The sequence below is a fragment of the Eremothecium gossypii genome, chromosome IV, assembly GCF_000091025.4.
Source record: "Eremothecium gossypii ATCC 10895 chromosome IV, complete sequence".
Classification (NCBI taxonomy): domain Eukaryota; kingdom Fungi; phylum Ascomycota; class Saccharomycetes; order Saccharomycetales; family Saccharomycetaceae; genus Eremothecium; species Eremothecium gossypii.
The window spans coordinates 189,430-214,582 of record NC_005785.6 but is presented as its reverse complement, the minus strand read 5'-3'; the positions used below and the strand labels follow the sequence as shown (position 1 = coordinate 214,582).

The 25,153-nt window shown below is 52.4% G+C and overlaps 14 protein-coding genes across 14 annotated transcripts; 7 read left to right on the top strand and 7 right to left on the bottom strand.

Annotated features, from left to right (window-relative positions):
* Positions 1–253: 253 nt before the first annotated feature.
* EAR1 (Ear1p) lies at positions 254–1,735 on the bottom strand (the record flags this gene model as incomplete). Its single annotated transcript, NM_209170.1, has 1 exon — positions 254–1,735. The coding sequence occupies one exon, from the start codon at positions 1,733–1,735 to the stop codon at positions 254–256; it is 1,482 nt and encodes a 493-aa protein (NP_983817.1).
* Positions 1,736–1,981: 246 nt separating this feature from the next.
* On the bottom strand, positions 1,982–4,783 carry HUL5 (ubiquitin-ubiquitin ligase HUL5; the record flags this gene model as incomplete). Its single annotated transcript, NM_209169.1, has 1 exon — positions 1,982–4,783. One exon carries the CDS (start codon positions 4,781–4,783, stop codon positions 1,982–1,984), a length of 2,802 nt encoding a protein of 933 aa, NP_983816.1.
* Positions 4,784–4,896: 113 nt separating this feature from the next.
* GPI10 (putative glycosylphosphatidylinositol-alpha 1,2 mannosyltransferase) lies at positions 4,897–6,684 on the top strand (the record flags this gene model as incomplete). The annotated part of the gene is made up of 1 exon (NM_209168.1): positions 4,897–6,684. The coding sequence occupies one exon, from the start codon at positions 4,897–4,899 to the stop codon at positions 6,682–6,684; it is 1,788 nt and encodes a 595-aa protein (NP_983815.1).
* A 20-nt stretch (positions 6,685–6,704) lies between these two features.
* MSS2 (Mss2p) lies at positions 6,705–7,823 on the bottom strand (the record flags this gene model as incomplete). The annotated part of the gene is made up of 1 exon (NM_209167.1): positions 6,705–7,823. One exon carries the CDS (start codon positions 7,821–7,823, stop codon positions 6,705–6,707), a length of 1,119 nt encoding a protein of 372 aa, NP_983814.1.
* Positions 7,824–7,988: 165 nt separating this feature from the next.
* On the bottom strand, positions 7,989–8,961 carry KIN28 (TFIIH complex serine/threonine-protein kinase subunit KIN28; the record flags this gene model as incomplete). The annotated part of the gene is made up of 2 exons (NM_209166.1): positions 7,989–8,884; positions 8,937–8,961. 2 exons carry the CDS (start codon positions 8,959–8,961, stop codon positions 7,989–7,991), a joined length of 921 nt encoding a protein of 306 aa, NP_983813.1.
* Positions 8,962–9,059: 98 nt separating this feature from the next.
* Positions 9,060–10,253, top strand: MRF1 (Mrf1p; the record flags this gene model as incomplete). Its single annotated transcript, NM_209165.2, has 1 exon — positions 9,060–10,253. One exon carries the CDS (start codon positions 9,060–9,062, stop codon positions 10,251–10,253), a length of 1,194 nt encoding a protein of 397 aa, NP_983812.2.
* A 234-nt stretch (positions 10,254–10,487) lies between these two features.
* AGOS_ADL285C (lipase ROG1 family protein) lies at positions 10,488–12,422 on the top strand (the record flags this gene model as incomplete). Its single annotated transcript, NM_209164.1, has 1 exon — positions 10,488–12,422. One exon carries the CDS (start codon positions 10,488–10,490, stop codon positions 12,420–12,422), a length of 1,935 nt encoding a protein of 644 aa, NP_983811.1.
* A 22-nt stretch (positions 12,423–12,444) lies between these two features.
* Positions 12,445–14,463, bottom strand: TIP20 (Tip20p; the record flags this gene model as incomplete). The annotated part of the gene is made up of 1 exon (NM_209163.1): positions 12,445–14,463. The coding sequence occupies one exon, from the start codon at positions 14,461–14,463 to the stop codon at positions 12,445–12,447; it is 2,019 nt and encodes a 672-aa protein (NP_983810.1).
* Positions 14,464–15,012: 549 nt separating this feature from the next.
* On the top strand, positions 15,013–16,143 carry ARO2 (bifunctional chorismate synthase/riboflavin reductase [NAD(P)H] ARO2; the record flags this gene model as incomplete). Its single annotated transcript, NM_209162.2, has 1 exon — positions 15,013–16,143. The coding sequence occupies one exon, from the start codon at positions 15,013–15,015 to the stop codon at positions 16,141–16,143; it is 1,131 nt and encodes a 376-aa protein (NP_983809.2).
* A 525-nt stretch (positions 16,144–16,668) lies between these two features.
* On the top strand, positions 16,669–19,446 carry CYK3 (Cyk3p; the record flags this gene model as incomplete). Its single annotated transcript, NM_209161.1, has 1 exon — positions 16,669–19,446. The coding sequence occupies one exon, from the start codon at positions 16,669–16,671 to the stop codon at positions 19,444–19,446; it is 2,778 nt and encodes a 925-aa protein (NP_983808.1).
* A 223-nt stretch (positions 19,447–19,669) lies between these two features.
* Positions 19,670–21,850, top strand: NUP84 (Nup84p; the record flags this gene model as incomplete). Its single annotated transcript, NM_209160.1, has 1 exon — positions 19,670–21,850. One exon carries the CDS (start codon positions 19,670–19,672, stop codon positions 21,848–21,850), a length of 2,181 nt encoding a protein of 726 aa, NP_983807.1.
* A 161-nt stretch (positions 21,851–22,011) lies between these two features.
* Positions 22,012–22,587, bottom strand: RPL9A (60S ribosomal protein uL6; the record flags this gene model as incomplete). The annotated part of the gene is made up of 1 exon (NM_209159.1): positions 22,012–22,587. One exon carries the CDS (start codon positions 22,585–22,587, stop codon positions 22,012–22,014), a length of 576 nt encoding a protein of 191 aa, NP_983806.1.
* Positions 22,588–22,850: 263 nt separating this feature from the next.
* On the bottom strand, positions 22,851–23,825 carry IWR1 (Iwr1p; the record flags this gene model as incomplete). The annotated part of the gene is made up of 1 exon (NM_209158.2): positions 22,851–23,825. One exon carries the CDS (start codon positions 23,823–23,825, stop codon positions 22,851–22,853), a length of 975 nt encoding a protein of 324 aa, NP_983805.2.
* A 217-nt stretch (positions 23,826–24,042) lies between these two features.
* On the top strand, positions 24,043–25,032 carry AGOS_ADL292C (short-chain dehydrogenase/reductase; the record flags this gene model as incomplete). The annotated part of the gene is made up of 1 exon (NM_209157.1): positions 24,043–25,032. One exon carries the CDS (start codon positions 24,043–24,045, stop codon positions 25,030–25,032), a length of 990 nt encoding a protein of 329 aa, NP_983804.1.
* Between the last annotated feature and the right edge of the window lie 121 nt (positions 25,033–25,153).

Genomic DNA, 25,153 nt, shown 5'->3' with positions numbered 1-25,153 from the left:
CGTACTAATATTAAGTAAACTCTTAACTAAATGAGAAAAAACAACTATAAATTGTTCATGTTATAGCTTTAAACAGCGAACGACAAGGCCTGCAATGATGATGAACGCGAGTTGCGACCTACTTCAGGAAAATACTTAAGCAGTTGTAGCCGATCTATGCTTTGTGGGTATGTGAAATGTCTGCTAAGGTCCATGGGTTGACTCAATCGCTTGAATGTGTTCGCTATTTAAAATATCATAGAATATGATAGATTTACCTTTTCGGTGATGAATCGTTGATAAATTGATTTGCGAATGTATTTGCGTTTAGAAGTTCAGCATTAGGAGCATCAGATTGCACATTTTCGGAGCGGCCAACACCACGACCGTTATGTTTGGATCCGGCATTTACATCTGACATGTAACCGGGTGGTTCTGTAGGTAGGGTGTTCAATGTAAACTGGTCGCAGTTCGAAGTTGGGGTAGTACTAAATTCGAACCCCGGTGGCGGTGGTAGAAGATGGCCATCGTGAAGGTGTTCCACAAAACTATTCGTTTCACCCTCGGATACTTCATCTTCATAACTGCTTTCTAACAATACATCTCGGTCATAGTCTTCGTAGGCTGGTGGAGGCAGCTTCATGCCGTTCAGCTTTGCATATCCCCATTTCTTTACGTTTGCTTCAATGTAGACGAATCCGTAGGTCCCGAAATTAACGTGTATCTTGCATGGGACATTCGCACCAACAATCGGGTAAAGATACTTAATTTTCCAGCCCTTTATGTGGCCACCAATGCGTTTCTCATTTAACTTCTTGCCATTGCGCGTGAAGAAAACTGTGCCGCTCCGAGTTCTGTAGCCAATCCCGATGACGTCGCCCTTTTCGCAGCGGGGGAATAGTGAAGAGAGTTCCTGCGGGAGCTTAAACGAGTTGTTTAACCTACGTGCTCCATTAGAGTCATATGCAACTGAGTGATGGTGTCTGCCGGGAAGCCTAAAATAGGGATACGGCGATGTAGCAAGACCAAAGGAAACTATTTGGTTTTCTGAGAGATGGCTGACCGGGCGGCCAAGCCTGTCACAGAGTTCGAAGATCTTGCACTCGAAGTAGTATACCTTGTTTGCAAGCGGGATGGGAAGGTTTGTCGCAACACTAACGTCGGAATTGGAGTTCATGAAGGTGAGCTCCGTGCGGTTTTCCACCTTCACAAAGTCGGGCGGAAGGCTAGGGGACGGCTGAAACTCCCATGCTTGCGCGCCCTCCTCCTCAATGTACCGGAGCGTCTGGTCATTGATCACAGGATCGAACACATCTGCAGGTTCGCCATGGCTACCGCCGCCCGCAACGGTCTGATATGGCATGAGTGCTGGTGGATTTTGCTTGATAAACTCCTCCCCCTGTTTGTAGTAGAACTGCTCTTCTGGCGATAACTGTGCAAGCTTGTGGCGCACCTCGAGCTCGTCATCTAGAACTGTAGGAACATCCCCACTGTTAGCTCGGCTGCTGTCGCTGCTGCTGAGCGCAATGCGGCGTGTGAAGCATCGCCGCACCACATACCGCAGTCCAAGGTATATCAGCACCATCATCCCGTAGCATAGAAGCATGAATACCAAGCTAAACGTAAAAAGAACAAAATCCATGTCCAACTCGTTGTCATCGGGGAACACAGTCGCAGACCGACGGGCCACCCTTTGCAACGTAACAGGCATGCCGCGTGCCCCTCGCACCAAAAACCAAATTGCGATATTGAACATTGCACCCTGACCTACCTCCGGCGATGCCCTGCCCCAGTCCAAAATGGGCTTTAATGTTTATATATACAACCTGGTGTTGGATTCGCTAACCTTGGCTAGTTGAAGGTGCTCAAGAAAGGGTGATAGCTATTTGGGCATGTCACAAGAACCACAATTTTATATACGTTCGTACGTTACATTTTCAGCAGCCAGATGAACGAATGTATAAACGAGTGATTATACCAATATATAGAGGGTGTGTGGGGCCTATGAGAGGTCGAAGCGGGCCTCTGAGTTGATTGCGTATAGTAGCTTTTCCCGTAGGAGGTCTTTGTCTTGGTAGTCTGGCAGTTTGAGCAAATTGACGCAGGTGGATGCGGTAGGCAAACGGTTATAGTCGGTACCAGCGTTGCGGATGCCAAACTTAGGGTTGAGCATCTGGAAGCCAAGGAGCGGGGCGCGGGGCACAGAAGTGGCAAACTTGATGAATTTACAGCGTTGCTCGGGGGTGAACTCCAGGAGCAACTGCCAGAGATGCTGGATGGTGGGGTCGGACTCGACATAGCCGCCGTATGTGACGTTTGCGCGAAGGTCAGCGAGGTCTATGTCGCGGCCGCCACCGGAAATGAGCTTGCTGAGCTCGCTACTGGAGAATATGGCTATCCAATGCGGGGGGATGATGACGGCCATGCCGGTCTGGAAGTAGAAGGTGGCGCGGGCGAGCTGAGAGTTCATCCTGTAGCTGGCGACGGCAAGTGCGTACTGGCGGACATTGGTGGTGGTGACTGGTATCTGGGAGCCGCCGGGTACGAGCTCGACGATCTTCATGGTGTTTTCGTCGACGATCTCCATGCGGAGATCGAGCAGCTGCAGTTCCGCCGTGGACATGTCGAAGAGTTTGTTGAGATTGTCATACAGCTCCCGGTCGAAGGAGGGCAGGTTGTCGAACGAGCAGGCCATGTTCTTGGAGGTGCTGAGCAGCTTATGCAGGAAGAAGTCCGCGAAATGCACGTCGATGAGCACCTTCTCGTATAGACACTTTCCCAATACCTTGCCAAGAAAATGCAGGTACTGGAGCTGCTGGGGCGATGTGGCGGCATCTGAAGGGTATAGTTCGTACACACTGTTTGCCTTGAAAAGGCGGTACTTGTCCTTGTTGAAACCCTCGTCGCTGACGCTGGTCAGGAATTCCTTGGTAATGCCGCCGCCGTCGATGCCGGCCTCTGGCCCAAACTCGTTGATGAAAGTCACAGCCAGCTGGTCCTTAAAGTCCTCGCCCAGCGGATTATACGCCTCGTATGCATCTTCCAGGATGTTGTTCCTGGAGATAATCGCACGCTGCCGCCGCGACGACGGGAAGTACAGGTCGGGCAGGCGCAAGGCTGGTCCTGTGTGGCGTCCCTGCAACCGCCGTCGGTCGTGGTGTATCAGCGTTTCAAAGTAGGCGACCCGCTCGCGAAAGGGCAACAGAAACGGAGCGCGCAGTACGAGTTCGAATTTCCGCAGGGCAAGGGAACCCCACGAAGCGTGCTTCGATGACTTCTCGCTAAAGAACTTTACTTTTATATCGTTTTCCCACGCTACGAGATCGCCGCTGGGGACCTCGTGCCGAGCACGGCCCTGCGCCAGGAACAAATCCAACTGTTCTCTGTAGAACTCATCAAAGTAAAGAAGGAGAGATGTAATGTCGCAGTTTTTCACCGTGGTATCCGCAATGACCCAGAAGTCGTCCCCCTTGGCCGCGGAGAGGAAATTGGTCCTTCTATCCCTAATATACAGCTTTTGGAGTAAGGAGAGCGCGCGGCGCATCTTGTTCACCTCATAATCATGCTCAGCACGCAAAGCCTGAGATATCGCGTCACGCACCAAGTTGCAAAACACCACGAGATCTTCAAGCGGGAAGTTGCTCTTGGGCCCCAGCAAAACGGTATCGTTCACATACGACAGGTATATGTCGAGGCACTCTGTGAGAAGCGAGAAGCTCGCAGATGTCACGGCTCCACTCGTTTTGCACTCCTGCACTAGCCGCTGCATGGCGTCGGCATCCGCAACTATGCCCAGCAGCAGCACCTCGGCCTGACGTGGCGAGGGCGCGCGGTCTAGGAAGACCTTGGCGTACTGGCTGGCCGTCGGCACGGAGTGCGTCCGCAGATAGCCCGCAAGAAGGCTCGCAGTCCTGTACGAGTAGATGCCTTCGACGTACTGAAAGAAGAAGCTCCCGCTATCGAATTCGAAGCTCTTGTGCTGGTCGATGCACGCGCACAGCACCGCATAGATCGCGTCCGGGTCGCGCCCCAGCCGCTCCGCAAACAAGTATGTCAGGTAGTAGATGGTGTCCACCGAACATGGCCCCTGCTGAAGCACAACCTCGGGCGAGAGCCGCTGCGCGAGCTCCCGCAGATAGCACAGTAGGTTCGCACGCACGCGCACACGCGCCTGCTCAACGCCGTACAGCGCAGCCCACTGCACCGCCTCGTCCCCGCGCATCTCCCCGCCGCTGGGTACCACTGCCAGGAGCGCGTTCATGTCCCGGCGCGTCAGCTCCCCGCGCATAGCCTCCAGTACGCGCAGCCGGGCGCCCACCAGCCTCTCGATGCGCTGCAGCCGCCCACCGGGCGCCGCCCCGGCGTCCGTCAGCGGCCGTGCCCCAGCCGCGTTCAGCTTGTCCAGCAGTTGCCGCACCAGCCCCGTCTCCCCGCCGCGCGCCACTTGTTCCAGCAGTTCCGTGCACCTCCAGTACGCCGTCGCGCTGTCCACCGAGCATGCTTCCACCACCGCAGCCACGGCATCGCCGCGCGCATAATGCAGGATCCCCGCGCCAAACGCTACCAGTATCTGAGTCCCGTATTCTCTCGCCGCTACGCCATCCAGCGATCCCAGCACCCTCCTCCGCGCCGTCCACCTTCTGGCACACCTCTGGATGCACAGCGTTGACTCTTGTATCCTTTTTTCCTGTGCTCGCCTCTCCCGCTCCAACCGCGCCTTCTCTATCAACTCGCTCTTGTTAATCTTCTTTGAAGACCCCAGATTCACATTCCGCCGCTTGGTGCTCCCCGAGAAGTTCAGCATTTCGACCTATGGACGCCGGGTCCTTGTGTTCGGAGGCGTTACAGCGCCGAGACTGGAATTTTTAATAAAAGATTTATATCGATCTAGTGCTTCACAAGCTAGAAGCTCCAACCATGAAAGAGCGATCGATCCTGAGAACACTTTTTCTGTGGAGGCTTATCAATGCTCTTTCTATCCGCAGCTTCTTCCAGGCAGATGAATACTGGCAGTCGCTGGAGCCTGCGCATGTTAAGGCGTTTGGATATGGTGGGCTGACTTGGGAGTGGCAGCATGGGCTGCGCAGCTATGCATTCCCGATGCTCTTTGAAATGTCGTACTATGTGGCGTGGATACTGGGTGTGGCCACCCGGATGGCGCTGCAGGGGTTGGCACATGCGACGGCGCTGTGTGGGGCGGTGGTGCCGAGCGGCGCGGCGGGCGTGGCCGCGATGAAGGCCGTCTGGGAGCTGCCGGAGGCAGCGCAGGAACTGGTGGAGTACTACGGGGTATTGTACGGGCCGCGAGTGGTGATGGCGGCGGTAGCAGCGTGCGGGGAGTTCTACAGCGTGCTGCTGGTGCGCAAGCTGTATCTGCGAGTCGCGGATAAGGGGGACGACCAGAAGGGCGACGCGGCGCCGGTCAGCCGGTTGGCGCTGATGCTGACCATGACAAACTTCTTCAACTGTTTCTTCGCGACGCGAACGTTCATCAACTCCTTCGAGATGACGCTCACGGCGGTCGCGCTCTACCATTGGGATTGGAGCGGGGGCCTCGACGTGGGGTCTCTGGGCTTCAGCGCGAGCTTGGCGGTGGCTGCGTTTGCCTGCCTGCAGCGGCCGACTAACGTGTTAATCTGGGCCGTCCTGGGCTTGTTCTTGGTGCTGAACCTGGTGCGCAGCAGACGGTGGCAGCTGCTGTTGACGCTGGTCGCTAAGGTGGCCGCGGCAGGCGCTCTGGCGGTGTGTGCGAATATCGCGATCGACTACTACTTCTACGGCGGCGTGCTGCTGCCGCTCCTAAGGTTTATCGAGTTCAATGTCACGACGCCGTTGGCCGCCTTCTACGGGCGCGCGCCATGGCACTTCCACCTGCTACAGAGCGTGCCGCTGATCGTGGGATACGCCCTTCCGTTTTTTGTGGGTGCGCTCCTGACCCATAACTTCAGGCGCGGGAACGCTGGGTTGCTGGGCAGCCCCATCATGCAGATCAAGTGCGTAGTGGTGTTGAATATTGCGCTCTATTCCTGCATCGACCATAAGGAATTCCGGTTTCTGTACCCGCTGCAGCCGCTCTTTCTCTCGCTAAGTGCGCTGGAGATGCACACATGGCTGCAGCACCACCACGCGCGCGGGACGGCCTGGCTGAAGCGTGTCCAGTCACTACTGTACGTGCTGCCGGTTCTGTCTATCACGGCTGCGCTTGTGCTCAACACTGCGCACGAAGCCGGTGTCGTGTCGGTGATGGACTACCTGCATTCCGCCGTGCCCAGCGCCGAGAGTATCGGCTTCATCATGCCCTGCCATTCTACGCCATGGCAGTCCCACCTGCACCGCAACGATCTCGGAAAACTCTGGGCAATCAGTTGCCAGCCTCCACTAGATTTGTTGCACCAAGAAGACGCGGGAGATCAGCTGCTGACCTACATGGACGAAAGCGACCACTTGTACGAAAATATCCCGGAATTCATACACAAGAATTTCCCGCCCGTGTTCAGAAGGGACCTACGTTCGCCTGGCAGGCAATATGCTTATGAATGGCCAGAATTCCTGGTTGTGTTTGAACATATGGACGAAGCCTTTATGAAAGAGTATCTCAAGGACAGCAACTATGTCGAGGTGAAAAGATTTTTTAACACGCTAAGCCATTGGGATAGCCGTAGAGCTGGTGACGTGATTGTCTACCATAAAAGTCCATGGTATTAGATATGCACATGACGATGACACTATTTTTCGCGGTTTTCTGCGGCGTATATAGACCCGGAAACGTCCAACGCCTTCTCAGCTTTATATTCCTCGAGTAATGACAGTTTCTCATGCCTGTAGTCGGCAAATTGCGTGTAGAGCGCCTGGTAGATTTTGTCGGTTTTTGCTAGAGCCTCAAGGCTTTTCGATGCTCTGTGGGCGAGAGCCAAGTCCCCCAATGTGATGGCACAGTCGAAGCACCCTATCATGCACTCCAGCTCCCCGAGCTCCATTCCAAGCTTGAACCATTCCCTGGCTTTAGTCAAGTCGCAGAAATAGTTCATCTCTAGGTGGCCCAGCGTTTTGAAGGACTCCTTGAACCCCTGCGAAGCCGCGGATTCGAGGAGCGAGCGCGCCTTAAGCGGATCAGAGTTCATGTACAGCTGACCAAGATAGAAGTACGACTGCACCGAGTACTCCAGCGGAGTAAGCTTTATCGCCTGTAGGAAACGCTCCTCTGCCTGCGCAAAGTGCGAGCGGAGGAAGGATATCCTGCCCAGCTGCCCATAAACCTCGCCAGCAAGAAAAGTGTCTGCTTCTTTCTTCAGGAATTTCATGTAGTACTCCTCGGCTGTAGTATTGTCGCCGTTCGCCAGGGAAAGGTCCCCTGTCAGCTTGAGCGTGAGCGGATGCCCAGAGCGGTAAAAATCCTTGACCATTAACTTCGCATATTCCATGTCTGCTGCCGTCTGCGACGCCGGGTTGCACAGCGTGTCAAAGGCTAGCAGCGCCGCTGCATCTTTGTGTCCCATCTGCGCAGCCATGTAAAGCAGCTCGTTCTCCAGCGCAAGTAGATGGCGATTGGAGCTCTTCGTTCTGCGGCGAGTCTTCTCCAGCACCTTTTTCATGATCATAACGTCGTGCGCCCTCACGCCGCGGGGTACTACCAAATCGCCCGTACTACTGTCTAATTGGGTGTACACTTGCTCGTATACAGGCAGTAATTTCCGGAAGGTCAGTCGGCTATCAAGGTCGAACAGCATCCTGTTCACCAGCTTCTTGGAGGGAAAGATCTTGTGCAGTGGCGGCCTATTGTTGGTGCTAAGGAACCTGCAGCCAGCGCCAATAAGGCGGAGTGGGTTCGTCATTGGGGTGAGCATCCCAGCGCTCTGGTCTTTGTTCTTTCAACAAGTAGTCTGCGCAAATCTGTTACCGAGACGTTGAATCTTTTTCAGGCAACGTCTGCGATACCATAAAAGCCAATGTCATCGCCTCAAAGCACAAACACAAAACGTCCGAGTATACCATCTAGGTTATCATAGTCATTACTTATTTAGTTTTGGAAGTTCCGTAGGAGGTGTCGCCTCCGGAAGCTCTACAAAATACTGACTGAGCAGGCAACGAGTCGTGTCCCACCGTTTGTGCGGGTCCATCGTCAGCATACCGCACATCAGGTCGAGGGCATTCTCAGTTGCAGCGATGAAGCGGCTGCGCAGCTCGCTGCGCGACGGAGGCGGGTATACCTGGATCTTGTTGTACGCGCTGAAGGACGAGACCTCAGGCCAGTCCTTGTCCGTAGGTGTGCCCAGCGCACGGAACGTGACGTCGATCTGATCCACATCGTCACGGCCTGGCAGGTACGGAATCCGCAGCATCAGCTCGGCAAATATCACGCCCACAGACCACAAGTCTACAGCAGCCGTGTAGTGGCGCGCGCCGAACAATAGCTCAGGTGCGCGGTACCAGCGCGTCACCACGTTCGAGGTCATGAACTCGTGCGGCGCCGCCAGTGTACGCGCAAGCCCGAAATCTGCGATCTTTAGCTGGCCATCCGGCGCAAGTAGCAAGTTGTTGGGCTTCAGGTCGCGGTGCAGGATGAAGCTGCGGTGGCAGTGGTGCACGCCCCGCAGCGTCATCAGCAGCCATGACTTGATGTCCGCCTGTGTGAACAGCAGCGAGCTGTCTTTAATGAGCATCTCGAGGTCTGCGGGCAGGAACTCCAGCACCAGGTTCAGGTTTTCCTGCGCCATGAACAGGTCCACCAGCTCGATCACGTTTGCGTGCCGTATTTCCTGCAGATACTTGACCTCGCGGATGGCCGACATGTCCAGCCCATCCTTGAATTGCGACGTTTTGATCTCTTTGATGGCTATCTGCCTGCCGTCGGTCTGACGATGCCCGAGATACACCACGGCATACGTACCCTCACCAACCTTCTTCTCTGCGCAACGGTTAATGGTCTGTCCATGCCCACTCAGGCGGTCTATGCATACCTTTGGTATAGTTAACAGCGGTCATCAGTTGTTCTATCCACACTGGTGATGCAGTCTGAAAAGTTAGACAATTTTGCCGCTTCAAGTGCCCTTCGCTACCAGGAAAACGGCGCTACAAGAACTATGGCACTGAGGTTTGGCAGGTTGCTTTTGCTCGGGCGGGCTCTACCGGTCTCTGTGAGGTGCTACTCCCAGGCTGAAGGCTTCCGGGAGCTCCATCCGTCGCTCATCAAGCGTGCCACAGGCTACGCCGCCGAACTGGAGACGCTGGAGAAACTGCTGTCTAAAGGAGAGAGCTTCGATGTGGAGAAGCAGAAGAAATACTCCAAGCTGTCCTCCATTGTAGATACATTCAGGGCATACCAGGACAATGTTCATATGTATCGGGAACTGCAGGACATGATCGCGCAAGACGCCAGCCTGCGCACGGAAGCCCAGGCAGAGCTGGACGAGCTGGCTCCGACGCTTGCGCGCTCTGCGGACACGCTACTGGACAAGCTGCTACCACCGCACCCGTTTGCAGAGAAGCCCTGCATAGTAGAACTGCGGCCGGGAGTCGGCGGTATCGAGGCGATGATCTTCACGCAGGACCTGCTCAACATGTACATCGGGTACGCGCAACACCACCGCTGGAAGTGGAGCGTCACGTCCGCCACGGAAAACACTACTGGTGCCGGGCTCAGCGAGGCTATCCTCAGCATCGACGAGCCCGGCTCCTACGACCGCCTGAAGTTTGAGTCCGGCGTGCACCGCGTGCAGCGCATACCCGCGACCGAGTCCAAAGGCCGCACGCACACGTCCACAGCAGCCGTGGTGGTCCTGCCGAAGATGGCAGAGGAGGCCGAGTCGGACGCCTACGAGCGCACGTTCAAGCCCGGCGAGATACGCATCGACGTCATGCGTGCTAGCGGAAAAGGTGGCCAGCACGTCAACACGACTGATTCTGCCGTGCGCATCACGCACTTTCCCTCGGGCATCGCCATCCACATGCAGGAGGAGCGTTCGCAGCACCGCAACAAGGCGAAGGCCTTCCAGATCCTGCGCGCGAAGCTGGCCGACCTCGAGCGCAAAGAGCGCGAGGCCCGCGAGCGCTCCGCCAGAAAGGATCAGGTCTCCTCCACGGACCGGTCCGACAAGATACGAACCTACAATTTCCCCCAGAACCGTGTGACAGACCACCGCTGCGCCGTCTCGCTTCACGCACTTGCCGAGGTGGTCACGGGGGAGCGGCTCGACGAGCTGATAGACTCGATGGCCCGCTACGACAGCGAGCAGAAGGCCAAGCTCCTCTTGAAGGAGATGGAATCCACCACCTGAGCATTTACATAATACCACACTCGGTTAGCCGCCACTATATAAGGCCAGACGTTTCTCCTTGTTTTCCGAGGAACTTTCAGCTCCTCGTTTAACCCTCAGCGGGAGACTCCCATAAGTACAGGCATATCCTATAGAAAAAGATGGGATGAACCGTTACGAATCAACTCCGACACGCACGTGTAAGAAGCCAGACACAGCTGGGATTGTGCGCATCCGGTCCGTGATTCCGTTGCAATGGGTACAGAGCCTGCAAGAGAGGTACTATATCATTATAGGTCTTCGGTACGAATTGGTGAGGTGGAACGTTATGTCATCACATATGACCTTTACGACGAAGAGGAGTTGCCAGAGCGCATACAGCTGAGCTCACTGTGGCTGAAGGTGAAGAACGTTAGCAGCCTGACGTACAGGGCTGCGTATCTGATGGGACCCTACATGCTATACTGTGATCTGCGCACGGAAGATTACCACCACTCGCAGAAGCTGTTTAGCTCGGCGGATATGCCGCAGTTCGAACCCGCAATGCAGCCGCAGCATGAGTTTTTGGCGGAACTGTCGTTGCACAGGCTTCAAAAGCGTTACGTATGGCTGCTAGACGTCGTGAGCCAGATCATCTTCACGACGAACTCGGTGGTGCCGTTCGAGGTAACGATCGCATCGGCCAAACCCGCACTTGAGGACACCGCAACACTGGCGCCGCAGGCAGGCTCTTTTAACCGGCGCTTGACAGTGAACCGTCAAACTACGCTGGACCTGTGGAACCTACCCCAGCAGGTCTTCGACGACTACACCAAGCCAGAACACCTGGTTGTGCTTACACATGGGCTTCACTCGAACGTGACTGCCGACATGCAATACCTGAAGGAAACTATCGAGCAGTGCCAACAATACTATCCCAACGAGCATATTGTGGTCAAAGGATTTGGGGACAACGTATGCAAGACAGAGAAGGGAATCAAATACCTTGGGGGGAGGCTAGGGGAGTACATTGTGAAACAATTGTACAATGAGAGGATCAAGAGGATATCTTTTATAGGGCATTCCTTGGGGGGGCTGACGCAAACGTTTGCAATAGCCTACATAGCAATTAATTACCCGTGGTTCTTCGAGAAGGTAGACCCCGTGAACTTCGTGGCGCTTTCGTCGCCGTTGCTGGGCATTGTGACAAACAACCCCGCCTACGTTAACATATTGCTTTCCATGGGGGTCGTTGGCAAAACTGGGCAGGACTTGGGACTGCAAGCGCATCAGGGAGACGACCAGCCATTGCTATGCTCACTTCCGGGACATACAACCAGACGCATCTTGCGCAAGTTCAAGAAACGCACTCTTTACGCAAATGCTGTGAATGACGGAATTGTGCCTCTGTATACTTCAGCACTCTTGTATCTCGACTACGATTCTATTCTAAAGCAGCTGGATACACAGGAATATCAGGTCGACAAGCAGGATTTCTTTACCAAGACTCTGATTAATCCGCTAGTGAAAGCAATAAACGTCTTGATGCCACAAACACAGAGCTCTTCTTCAATTCCAAAAGTTTCCATGTTTGACTCGGCTATGTCTGTACTTTTGCCGCCGTTGCCTGAAAAGTCATACCTAATGAATCCTTCCGGGGATCCAAGCGTTATCTTGCATGACAAAATGTACAGCGAGGCTGATATTCCAGAGGTTGGTCAGCCGCCAGAAAAGAATATCTGGAGTTCGCTTCTGTTAAACATTGGGAATAACGAGGAATATAAGCAGCTCGAAGAAGAAATAGCCAAGAAATGGCACAAAGGTATGACATGGAGGAAAGTTATAGTGCATCTGAAGCCTGATGCGCATAATAACATAATAGTACGGAGAAGGTTTGCAAATGCTTACGGGTGGCCAGTTATCGACCACTTGGTACAAAACCACTTCAACGGTAGTGACTATCCTTATACAGAAGGTGAAACTGAGGAGGCAGCCTTGGACGAACTGATCGAACAGGAGAAAAAATGGATCAACAGGCCTCATAATGAGACATTTTTTGACGTCGGTCCGACGGGAATGATATCTTCTGTTGGCGAAATACTTGAAAACATTAAAAACAGTGCTTTCCAAAAGACGGCAAGCGCTAGCAGTCTGAAACCTAGTGACTCCTTCGATGATGACGAAATATTCAGACTTAATGGCCTTTATTAAGTAAGAAATAGTATTTAGTGCTTCACAATGTCCTATACAATGCATCAGCAATCTCGTCGCTTGTTAAATGGCTTACTTGCAACGATTCTCTCAGCTCTCTGAAATTCCTTGTGTGATGGCTTGAAACATACTCGGCATCCAAGAACTTTGACGTAATTTTATTATTGGTATACTTCATACTGAGTATGTTGAAGTATTCAAATAATGCAAGCTCTTCGGCCACTGAACTATGCTCAAGTGGCAGCCCTAGTGTTGCCCTTAAGGCTTCGTAGTCGAATGTTAGCTGTCTGAGACCATTTTCGCTGAACTTATTCAACTTTACCACGTAGTTTAGCATGAATTTGATAATATTCTCTAGGAGAGCCACCTTGATCTGAGCAATAATATGCTGCGGATACCAATATTTATCAAAAATGTCTGTCATCTTCTTCATCCAAGCCAGGGCCCCCACAAGCTCCGCACTACATTGCTCAGGGGCTGTAGCGATCGAGTCCCATTCGTTGTACTTGAAATAATTCCGCAGGCTGCTGCTGAGACCCTTAACCCACCTGTGGACTATCGAATCTCTGAGTACGATAACGGCCTCATCGTAACTTTCCCATACTTCATCGAATATATACTCATAATCTGAATCGGTGATTTTGTTAATCTGTTGGGTCATTTCAATAAATGTGAAGTCATGGGAAAACCTCACAAGTATGTTGGAAATGAGAAGCAAGCTGTGGAGCTTCACACAGGTGTTCTCAAACTGTTGCTCGGCGGTCAATTCATTTTGGAGGATATTTTTCGATAGAAGAAATGAACGGTACTTCAAGGGAAGCTGGATGAATATCTCGTCCACCAACTGGTACTTCACTGAAAATAAATTACGATAGTCGATGCTGAAAAAGGGCTCCAAATACCGGTACATATTCTCCAGAAGTTTCCCAAAGTCCGCGCCATTTTTGGGTGACATCAATGAGGCACCTGGTGTTGTTAGTTTTTCAAATTGACTTACAGCAGATTCTACTTCAAAGTTCTGCCATACCTCCAGCGCGGCTTCATCAATCAGGGATACAAGCCCAACGCCATCGTAGTAGTGACTCTTCTTTAAAGCGTTGTCTGTAATAAATATTTCGGAAATCAATAGCACCAGCATCTTCACGTCGCTGGCCGAATTGGAGGCAGCTATTTTCGTCATGGTGACGTTGACCTTCTCTCTAACGGGCTCAAGAATGTGATTGATAAACTGTTTGTGAATAAGCGTCCTGGTAATGCCTTTACTCTCGTCCTCGAAAATGTCCATATACTTGTAGAGATTCTCGGACAAGTACTTGTCCAGAAATTTGAAGTAGTTCTCAATGGACTGTTGTTCAGACTCCGCAGAGGGACTAGTGAAGTGGTAGATGAACTTAATCCGGAAGTTATTCGCCATGCAGACGAAGTTCCAGAGCTGGTCCGCCCGTGGCTCCGGCAGTAACAGCTGCGAAAGTTGGAATAGCAGGCCCGCCTTTTCTCGAAGCTCGTGCACCGAGTCATCCGTCGACACAAAGAGCTCAGTATCACAGCGTCTTTCCAGCAGTTCGTGCTCCAGGTCCCGCCGCGGCACCCTCGCACGCTCCGTCAACAGCTCGTTGAACTGCTCCACCTGCGGCGCAGCGTCTGCACTCCGTGCCAGCGGTTCGAGCTCAGCGTGAAGCGCTTCCAGATCGCAGTAGTCCAGTTCAGCCGCCCGCCCCAGCTTTTCGGTGACGGCGGCAAGCGTGCACGCGTTCTGCGCGCGGCGCTCGCCCGCCTCGCGCTCCCTTAACAGCGTTTCTGCCCTGTCCAGGATCGCCAGCTCCCCGTAGTTGTCTCTCAGCCGTTGCACATCCTCAAGCGTCCTTGCACCGCTGATTTCCTCTGCAATCCCGGCGAGCTTGCTGTTCAGCGCCTCGAAATCGTCCACCTGTTCGCCCTCCGTTCGCGCAACCGCCTGAACCTTCCTCGCAATGTCATCGCGCTCCTTCTCTAGCGCATCAATCTTTGGCTGAAGCTGCAGTAGATCTTCGACGGAATTCATCTGCCTATTCGCTCCCACACAACGCTTCTTCCCGTACTACGTTCCTCTGCGGGTGGTTGGCTTAGGTCTCTGTGAAGGGCCCTGCCGCAAGCAAGCCCTGATTGTTCGTTCAACGTGATATCAACACACATGGCACGCAGCCACACGCAACAGCTCGCTTGCCGTCTGCATCGTGCTTACCACCACTATGGTGCGTTTCCGGCGCTGTCGGGCCTCTTTTCTGTGCCACTGTCTCGCCCTTTGTTTGCCATTCTGTTCGGTCAATTGGTGACCGAAAGGGCGTATCCTGCCCACAATTTGAAACTGCCACAAGGGATAAATGGTACCAAAGGAAAATATACATCGTCAACGCCCAAACGGCGGCTGCTTAGCTACTTGGGGCCTTGTCAGTTCAACATCACGTGCATGATATGTGCAGATAGTACGGATTACTTAATATTTAGTGCCATCGATGATTCATAGTTTTCACGGGCACCTCAGGACAGAGCATATATAACAGATGAGGAAGTTTCGGATTACTCCCCGCGATGTGCGCAGAATACAGTAGCGATGTCGAGCTTTGGGCAAGTTTTCCGTGTAACCACGTATGGGGAGTCACATTGTAAGTCTGTCGGGTGCATCGTAGAGGGTGTTCCGCCGGGGCTGTCGCTGACGGAGGAGGACATCCAGCCGCAGCTGACCAGAAGACGGCCGGGCCAGTCCAAGCTGTCGACCCCGCGGAATGAGAAGGACCGCGTGGAGATCCAGTCCGGGACGGAGTTCGGACGGACACTCGGCACGCCCATCGGGATGTTGGTGAAAAACGAGGACCAGCGGCCACACGACTACGGAGACATGGACGACTTCCCACGGCCGTCGCACGCGGACTTCACGTACATCGAGAAATACGGGATCAAGGCGTCGTCTGGCGGGGGCCGGTCGTCCGCGCGGGAGACGATCGGGCGCGTGGCGGCAGGCGCCATCGCGGATAAGTTTCTGCAGCAGGCATGCGGGGTGGAGATCGTCGCGTTTGTCTCGCAGATCGGCAGTGTGCGCATGAACCGCGACCCGTTTGACCCCAAGTTCCTGCAGCTGCTGAACACCATCACGCGCGAGCAGGTCGACGCGACCGGGCCCATTCGCTGCCCCGACGCGTCGGTCGCGGGTGCCATGGTGGAGGAGATTGAGCGCCACCGCGGCGACAAGGACTCCATCGGCGGGGTGGTGACCTGCGTGGTCCGCAACGTGCCCACCGGGCTCGGCGAGCCGTGCTTCGACAAGCTCGAGGCCAAGCTCGCACACGCCATGCTCTCCATTCCTGCGTCCAAGGGCTTCGAGATTGGCTCCGGCTTTGCGGGAGTCGCGCTGCCGGGCTCCAAGCACAACGACCCCTTCTTCTTTGACGAGGACTCCAACCGCCTGCGCACGCGCACCAACAACTCCGGCGGCGTCCAGGGCGGCATCTCGAACGGCGAGCATATCTACTTCTCGGTGCCATTCAAGTCCGCCGCCACCATTAGCCAGGCACAGGCCACCGCGACGTACGCGGGCGCCGACGGCGTGCTCGCTGCGAAGGGCCGCCACGACCCTTCTGTGACACCCCGCGCCACCCCCATCGTCGAGGCCATGACCGCGCTGGTGCTGGCCGATGCGTTCCTGCTCCAAAAGGCGCGCGAGGCCGCCCGCGCCATTGTTTCCTAGGCATCTCTGTCTTCGGCGTTATGCACTGACGCCCGCCCTTCTCGAGGACGCTATTAAGTAATCTAATTTTACTGCATCTGGCACAGCCGTTCCCGTGCGGGAAAGCTGCATCGCGAGACTCATTATACTGATATAGTGCTGACCAGCTCCCACGCATCGCTGAAGGGCGCAAACCCCGACAGCAGCACCCGCCCTTACGGCTATGAAGTTGAGCGCACTTTTATCTGCTCACTCAAGCCCTGCGTCGCACGCTCGCACATTCTTGCGAACCCGACGCCTGCCGCTTAGTCAGTAATTTCATAGCTAATGTTTACCACGCCCGTGCCTGATTCCTACTCGAAGGCCCAGTTTGGCTTTTCTAGAGCACACCTATTTCGTTTCATGGAAGGTCTCTCCTGGGGATCTCTTTTCGGGTCTCTAATAGGTAATAAATGCACTGGAGGAAGCGCTGGACGTGGAACTTTAGCATGCCACTTTCTGGTAGACTAGGATTAGATCACTTGGCGCAAGCAGGCAGGTAGCAAGATGCAGGAATCGCTACCGAAAGCGCCTTTCAAGGTCAAGGCTGTCTACTCCTGGTCTGGGGAACATGAGCAGGATCTGGGGTTTTTGGAAAGCGACATCATTGAGGTGACGAAAGTTAAGGGCAATTGGCTGTACGGCAGGCTGCTACGCAACAAAAAATCGGGCTACTTCCCGGTTAATTACGTGCAGGTGCTGTACGAGGTTCCCAATGGATATATCGAGCGGTCGCCTGCGGAACCGCGGACGCAGCGGCCTCCAACGCCGCCGACAGTGTCTGCTCCGGCGGTGCTGCTACCAGCGATGCCGACGCGGTCGCCGAAAAGCATGGAAAAGGGCGATTTATACGGGCACGGCCCACACTCGCCAGCGCTGACGCCGGCGGAGTCGCCGCGGCGGCGGATGCACCTTGAGCCAGGGATGCGCGCGGGCTCCCGGCTGCCGATCACGCATTTGCCAAAGTCTCACTCCACCAACATGCTGGTGCCGCGCATTGAGTACCCTGTCCGAGCGCCGCGGCTGCGCAGCGGAAAGCTGACGCCCGGGCCCGAGCCCGCCAAGCGAGCTAGTTCGAGCGAGTGTTCGTCCAACACCGGGACCACGTTTAGCCGACGTGCCAGGTCGAAATCGGATCTGCCGCCATTGCCGCCCATCCCGCCCATCCCGAACGTCACATTGAATGTGGATACCGAATATGCTCTTGATTTTGGCCACCCTCACACCGCTGAACTCGCCACCGATGCGCCTAACAATAATGACAACCATAATAAACTCCGCGAGCGGCATGGTGTGTACAATGGCGAGTACCCGACCACACGCTCCTACAACGACCTCGCCATCGCAAGGTCCCCACAGCGCCACACACCACGCAACGACGGCTACAGCAGCAGCTACGGGTCGAACTACGAGGGCTATGAAGGGTATAGTTCCGGCTACTCCGATGGCTACGCGCAAAACCAGATTTCACAGTCGCGGTTTCTTGAAGACTCGCTTGGTATGAGCGAAGATAGCTACTGTTTGATGAGCGACTTTAGCGCCACTAGTGCCGGCAGCTTTGCAAGACACCGCTTTGCGCGTTCATTTGCTGATTCTACCGAAGAGGATAACTACCCGAGCTCACCAAGAGATATTTCAAGCCCTAGCAAGGTTTCTGGAGTATTCAGAAAGTTTCTGGGCTCGGGTTACCAACTGACCGGTAACCACAGTAGTATTAATATTAAGGGCGGGTTACCAAAATTGCCAGATCTTCATAATTTGAACATAGCCGACGATGAGGGCTCGCATTGGCTACAAGCTCAGTGCCATCTGCATCGCTCGAATACATTGAGCGCTAAGGAGAAAAGGGAGAGAGAGCGCAGAGTGTTATATGAGAACAGCGACGTCGTGCTACGGCCACAGGACTACATCAACGAGGAGATCAACACTAATGACGTATACCATAGTCACAAGCCCGGGCTAGTCGATATTGAGCTGAAATCGATGGACCTTGAGAACGTAGATTACCGAACTAGAAGGCGGTGTCAACAAACAGGACCGTTCACCGTGGAATCGTTTGCGCATTACAATTTCCGGTCAGGGTACAGGTCACCAATTGAACAGCTGAGGGGAATATTCACATTTTGCACTGAGTTCTTCAGGCTTATTGACGACGGAGGGAAAACAGATTTTAATAGCACACCTACAAACCTTGACTCTGTTCTTCACTCGCTCTGCTGTACGCCTTATGAACTAACATGGATATTCAAGAAGATGGCCAATTCGCTCGGCATACAGTGCGATCTCGTCGTCGGTCTGCTTAAAACCCCCAATGCGGACAACATGACGTTTCGCTTCAACCATTGTTGGCTTCGGGTGTTAGTTGCAGATGAGATGCGATTTGTAGATGTTATTCTGGGCAACGTTACAAATCCCCTACACGAGTACATCAATAATAAGAAACAGGTCCAAGGCGAGGATTTCTACTTCCTCATACAGCCCCTGCACCTCATATACACTCATGTGCCATACCTATACGAGGAGCAGCACATTGTGCCCGCAATTGACAGGTGTATCGCCATGTGTCTACCGGTCGTCTTCCCATCCTTTTTCAAGAATGACCTCAGACTCTACAAGTACAGTCTGGGACTCTGCGAACTACTGGACTCTGAGATATTTGAGTGCTCCATCAAGGTGCCCTCCGACGTGGAACTGGTATCTTCGGTGGTCCCGGAGGGCTCAGCAGCCGCCCGATGCAGAAACCTGAATCTGTCTCTTGTACAATATAAGCTCCACAAGCGCGACCGCATTGCCCTCATCAAGGCAGTGCTGCCACCTGGTTTATCGGCAGGTACCCTCCATATCCACTCTGGTATCCGTGGACTGCATGACGACGCCATGCCGCCTCTTTCCATGATCGTTCCGCTCACACACTCAGGTACCTCAAAGGAATACGAGTTTGTCGCACGCTTCCCGTGTCCAGATGCACAGAAAATCGATATGTACATCAAGGAGCCGCAAAACAAGTACCTCTTTTCGGGAACAGAGTACACTTTCCAAATCATCTGCAGCCCTGCAGACGGCCTCACTCACGATCCATACGACGCGCAAGCCGCTGCGCCAAATGTGATAGTCGTCCAGTCCCCATCCGGCAAGATCTACCGTCTGAAAAAGGCGGAATCCGATGTCGAATTTGGCGTATGCGAAGCTAGGCTAAAAGTGCACGAGCCAGGCGTCTGGCTGGCCCTAATTACCTCTGAGGCAGGTGCTGGTTGGTGCACTTTCGCGAAGTGGATCTGTGTTTAACACCTAGATGCTACACAGTCATCCACCCCACGAAATTAATAGATAGTACGGGTACATACAAGCCCTATAGTTTCTTAATACACTTGCCCTATATTGAATATGTCTACGAAGTATATGGGCGATGCACTTTCAAAATCGGTGAAAAAAAATGCACCACTTCGAAATCCATGTTTTATGAGCTTAAACAACAGTGGTTGTTGAAGAACAATACCCTGCCAAGGAAATGTCAGGTACTCGAACCAGCTCTCAACAGATTCTTAAAGAATTTGCCAGTGTTGTAACCGAATTCCAGCGTTCGCTGATTGCTGGGACCGACAATCAGGACCCTTTGCAGTTGGTACAAGAATTCAGGTCTATAGCGGGCGAGGCTGCACTGGTATGCGCAGAAGAAACAGAAGACCAGCGGGACAGGACGCAATTTGTCAACTTTGAACTGGAGGCCAAATTGTGGTACCTGGTGGAGCTGCTGGTGTCTTTTCGGACGTCAGATGCTCCGATGGACGATATAGAGCTGCATGACTACAACTCGAACGCGGTGTTTAAGAAGGCGCAGCTTCAAGAAGATCCGGAACTTTACGTGGTTTGGCTGATCATTGCATGGATACAGGAGAACCTGACGGTGTCGCCACGACCTGCGGAATTGCCCACGACGAAGTGGTCAAACACGTTGCTGGCAGGTGGCCTCAAAAGTAGCGATCTGGATTGTCCGCTCAGAGAAGAGGGCGTGCAAATACATCCAAAGGACAACCAGGATGACCACTGTTTCTACAAGTACATGTATGAGCTAATCCTAGCAGGGAAGTATGAGGAAGTGAGGCGGGAATGTGAATACAGCGACAATCTGACCCTGGGCATGATTATGTGCGGTCTGGAGGATTATGTGGATCCCCGCATTGATCTAGAGCTGGCAGGGGACTACGAGGGACACCAGGGGATTAAGAAGCGGGCTTTATGGAGGAGAGCCGTGTATGCGCTGTCCAGGAATCCTAATCTGGACAAATATGAGGCGGCGATATACGCATTCCTGTCGGGCACAATTCCTCAGGATATAGATGAACAGCAGCTAGACTGGGAGCGGATGCTGCTGGTATACTTAAACCAGATTTGGAATATAAAGATCGAGAACTACTTACTGGAGAAGGAGAGAATCAACAAGGAAGAGCTTATCGAGCAGATGCCGTCGCAGCCTCTTTCTCTTTCAGCTGTTCTTAATATCGTGGCTTCTAAACATGTGGAGGAGAGCGAGCATCCAATTAGGGTTCTGATGGGCGCTGTTATACTAAATACGATTTCTCCAGCCGTCAAGTCCTTTATTGATATGTTACTGGATGCTGTTAAGGGCGTGGACCAGGAAAACGACTTGCTATCAGAGCCATATATATTGAGAATCTTGACACATTTGGTCATCTTCTTAGATAAAGCATGTCCCGGGGTGATTGAAGAAGGAGACAAGTCGAAGCTAGTGACTACATATGTTTCACTACTAAACCTCTACGAGCAGTATGATTTGGTGCCTGTGTATATCAGCTGCCTGGACGAACAGGATATAATGGAGGCTTACTCCTTCTTCCTCTCGAATCTGGTCGGCGATTCGTCTAGGGAACGGCAGTTGGAGTTGTGCTACTTCTTCCAGCTTCCCACCGCTAATATTTTAAAGAGAACCGCCCAGCGTATCTTTAATGACACAGAGCCACACTATAATCTAGCGGATACGGTAACAATGAATTCAGAGGTAACGGATATAGACCTACATCTGATATCGGCTGTAGATTGGCTAATGAAAGGTAGGCTACACGTTGATGCTGTGGAGTCTATTATCGCACTCTGCCGCAGGTTCCTTGCTAATGGTAAGGTCAATTCACTAAGCACCTTTTTTGAACAACACAACATGGATGACTTGATCAAAAACTATGAGTTAGATCAACTTTCTGCCAAGGAAGAGTACCCCGAGGATCGGTTTGTACAGGAAATTGGGCAGTACACGAAGCTTATTACTGGTTTCAGGCAGTATAAGAACTGGGAAAACTCTAGCCACACTGTGTCTTCGTCCAAGAACACGTCCGCTCTTCTACAGCAATTCCAAGCCTTCGCCAGCACCTTACGCGGGCTTGTCACCGAGTTTTTAGTCGAGCTCACTGAACACACTGATATGCCATCAGAAGACAGGGACATGTTGTACAATATCAGATCGCTCTACACACCCTACCTGCTCATTGAACTCCATAATTCCTATACTTCCACCGCGGAAAAGCTTGGCGTTCCATCGTTCCTGCAGGAAGCGGTGAACCTGTCTACGATGGTGGCCAACGAGACAGATAAAATATATCTTCTGTTCCAGAACAGTGGCAAGCTAAAGGAGTACCTGCACCTAGTTGCTAAGGCTGTGGCCCTGATAGGACATTAAATTTACTTTACATAACCTCTAAAGCATATAACGCCAGTATTCCCACACTCTACCCCGGCGCTAATAAGAGCGTTTGACGAAAACACCACCAATAAAAAGCAGTGAGGTTCTTTGATTACATAATACTCATATTATTTATCAAGATACGGTCAGTAAGGCACTTAGGCTTCCTCGGCAATGACACCCTTCTCAGAAACGTAGATACCGTCCAAGAACTTTCTGATATCCTTGTTTCTGGCACGGCAGATTTGCTGGATGTCAGCAGCGTTCTGAGAAACGTTTTCGATGGAGGTACCGGACAAAACAATCTCGTCCTTCTGGTTGGTGGAGAACTCGACGCTGACGCCCTCTCTGACAGGCACAGCTCTAACTCTCTTGTCACCCAAGTAGTTTCTGATCTCAATGAACTTCTCGCCGTCCTTCTCGACAACGTTGACGTTGATGGGAAAATGCGCGTACACATATCTCATCTTGTACTTGTAGCCCTTGGTGACACCAGTGATCATGTTGGAGATCAACGACTTGACAGTTCTCAAAGCAGCAACATGCTTTCTGTCACCGTTGTGGACAGTGATGGTGATTTGCTTATTGGACACCTTGGTGAAGGTGACATCAATGTGCTTCAAGTTCTTCTCCAAGGTGCCTCTTGGACCAGTAACCTTGATAACTCTCGACTTGATGTTAACGGTAACACCTTCTGGGATGTCCAAAACTTGGTCAGTTTGAATGTACTTCATTGCTGGCTTCTCGAGGCTTGGTAGTATCACGGTTCTAGTGGCAGACCATCAACTTGAACTACAACTGCTGACTTCCAATAGTTGGCCCATACACCATCGCACGCCAGCAGAGAAGTTGCAGTGTCGAAGTTGCGTCGCCGTGTGAGGCGATCGCAGCCAGAAGAATTTTATAACACCCATACAATGCATACTTTAGCGTACATCCCGATATAAAAATTTGTATCACTACAAAACCCATACATATCATTAATAATAGAAAGTAGTCACACTCGACCGTTAGCGCCGTTCAGTATCCGTTGTAACTTCCCGAGAACCTTGTCTCTGTGAATGGCCATTGGATCGTCTTCTTCACCTGGAAAAAGATTGTGGCGCTCGAAGGAAGAATCTGTATGGAGGTCATCGTTATCTGTACCGAAGGTGCGGCCATTGGAAGCATCTTCGCGATCACTAGCGGACGATAGCGCGTCGACATCCAGATCAACGTAGTTGTTGCTATTCAGTGAGCTCAGAAGATTGGGTTCGGCCCCCAGACTCTCGAACAGTGGATCGTAGATATCCTCTGAGCCTGCCTCTGTGATAAGCTCGGCAATTTCGCTTACAGGGGACTGCAGGGGATTCGCCATAGGGGCTTCTTGCTCCAGATCGCTCCCAAAGAGAATAGAGCGGTCGTCGTCCTCATCCTCGGGGTAATCGTTGCGATAGTAGTCCTCCTCGTTTGAATCCTCGTCGTCAGAGAGTTGTTGTGTGTCTGCAGAGGCGTCCTGCTCCGGCACAAGGGCGCCATTGTCTTCCACGATACGAATATACCCCACAGTATTCTTGTCCCACACGAATTCATCTTCTGGCAGGTTCTCGCGGATGTAAATATCATAGACGAACTCCATACTTGGAAGCTGTGCGACGGGAAGCTGCGAAGCGCGCCGTTTGCTCGGCCGCTTGTGCTCGGAGGCAGTAGCTTTCGTCTCCAACCGCAGGTACTCCTCCAACATCTCCGAGATCTCCTCCGGCAGACATTTCTGGGTCTGCTTCTGTTGCTCTAGGACGTACACATTGCGCTCACTCGCAGCCAACTTCAATAAAGGCGTCTCCTCGTTGGATCCCTGTAATTCAACGGTCCGAGCAAGTTTGAATACATACTTGCCCTTCTTGTTCAATCGCGATTCTTCTAGCAGCAAAGCCTGCATAGAGTCCTCATCTCGCCGCCTTTTGACCCGAATTACCTCCGGAGCTTGATCCATTACGGCTCTCTTCGGTAATGCCTTTGAGCGACCGTCGTAAAAAGCTCGAATCCATTCTTCTATCTGCCATTATTTCAGCAACCCGGGAGAAACAGAAAAATTAGAACTTGACACACCGGTGTCAGCGTAACCAAAAAGGAAGTTTTGTGACCAGAATATATCTGGCTACAACTTGCAATGAATAAGCGAAGCTCATTATTATTAATAATTTAAACACATGAAAGTGTCTACGAGGAGGAATGATGTTGATTCTAGAGGCAGGATGTCCCGGCTGCCAGTCAGGCGTGACATAGCGGCTGCTCTATATACAAGTCTTATTCCGCGGTGGAGGTCAGTGGCGGAGAAGGTTGTGGAGTCTGCAATGCCAATTGTTGGGGTACAACTCGATCCAAAACGTGATATCGCGTTGGTAACAGGCGGCGCTGGTGGGCTAGGCAAGGAGATTGTCCGGGAACTACGTAGGAGGCAAATTGTTACTGTAATCTTGGATGTTGTTCCTCCTCCAGACCTAGAATCGTTAACTGGCGTGCATTTTTATGCCTGTGATATATCCCTTCCAGGACGAATCCGCGTGATACATGAGAACATCATTCGGGATGTTGGGCATGTGACAATTTTGATAAACAACGCCGCAATAACCTCAGATCTTCCATTGGATAGGGTGGATAACGACAAAATCGAGCAGATCATCCGAGTAAACTTGCTTGGTCCATATACACTAATACGGGAGTTCTTGCCCTCGATGATAGCGATCGACCGGGGATATATAGTGAACATCGCTTCCGTATTGGGCTTTGTCACACCAGCGAGGTTAACTGCGTATGGTGCCTCTAAGGGGGGGCTCATAGCGTTGCATGAGTCTTTAGTAGATGAGCTCGAGCAGTATACGTGGAAAGATAGCAGTAACCCAGGTTATGTTCCGTTGTTAAAGAGTAGGGGTGTTATACGGAGTCTCCTTGTTTGTCCGGGGAAACTCACTACCAAGATGTTTGACAACGCTCGTTCTCCGTCGAAGATTATTGCGCCGGACTTAGATCCGGAATATCTCGCAAAACAAATCGTTAACGCGATGGAGTGTAATAGATCTGGGACATTGAAGCTACCGTATTACACTAATATGATGTGTTACTTCAAGTCATTGAATTGGCCCTGGTTCAGGCTTTTCCGTTTGACTGCTGGTGTAGACGCCATAATTGCGGCAAAATAAACACAAGCGCACGGGTGCAATAGTGTCGAGCTCGGGTTGCTAGATACAGGCAGAATGATGGTTACGTCTACGTTTTTATTGGCTTTCCTGTATAGCATACTTCCACTTAGAATATCATAGA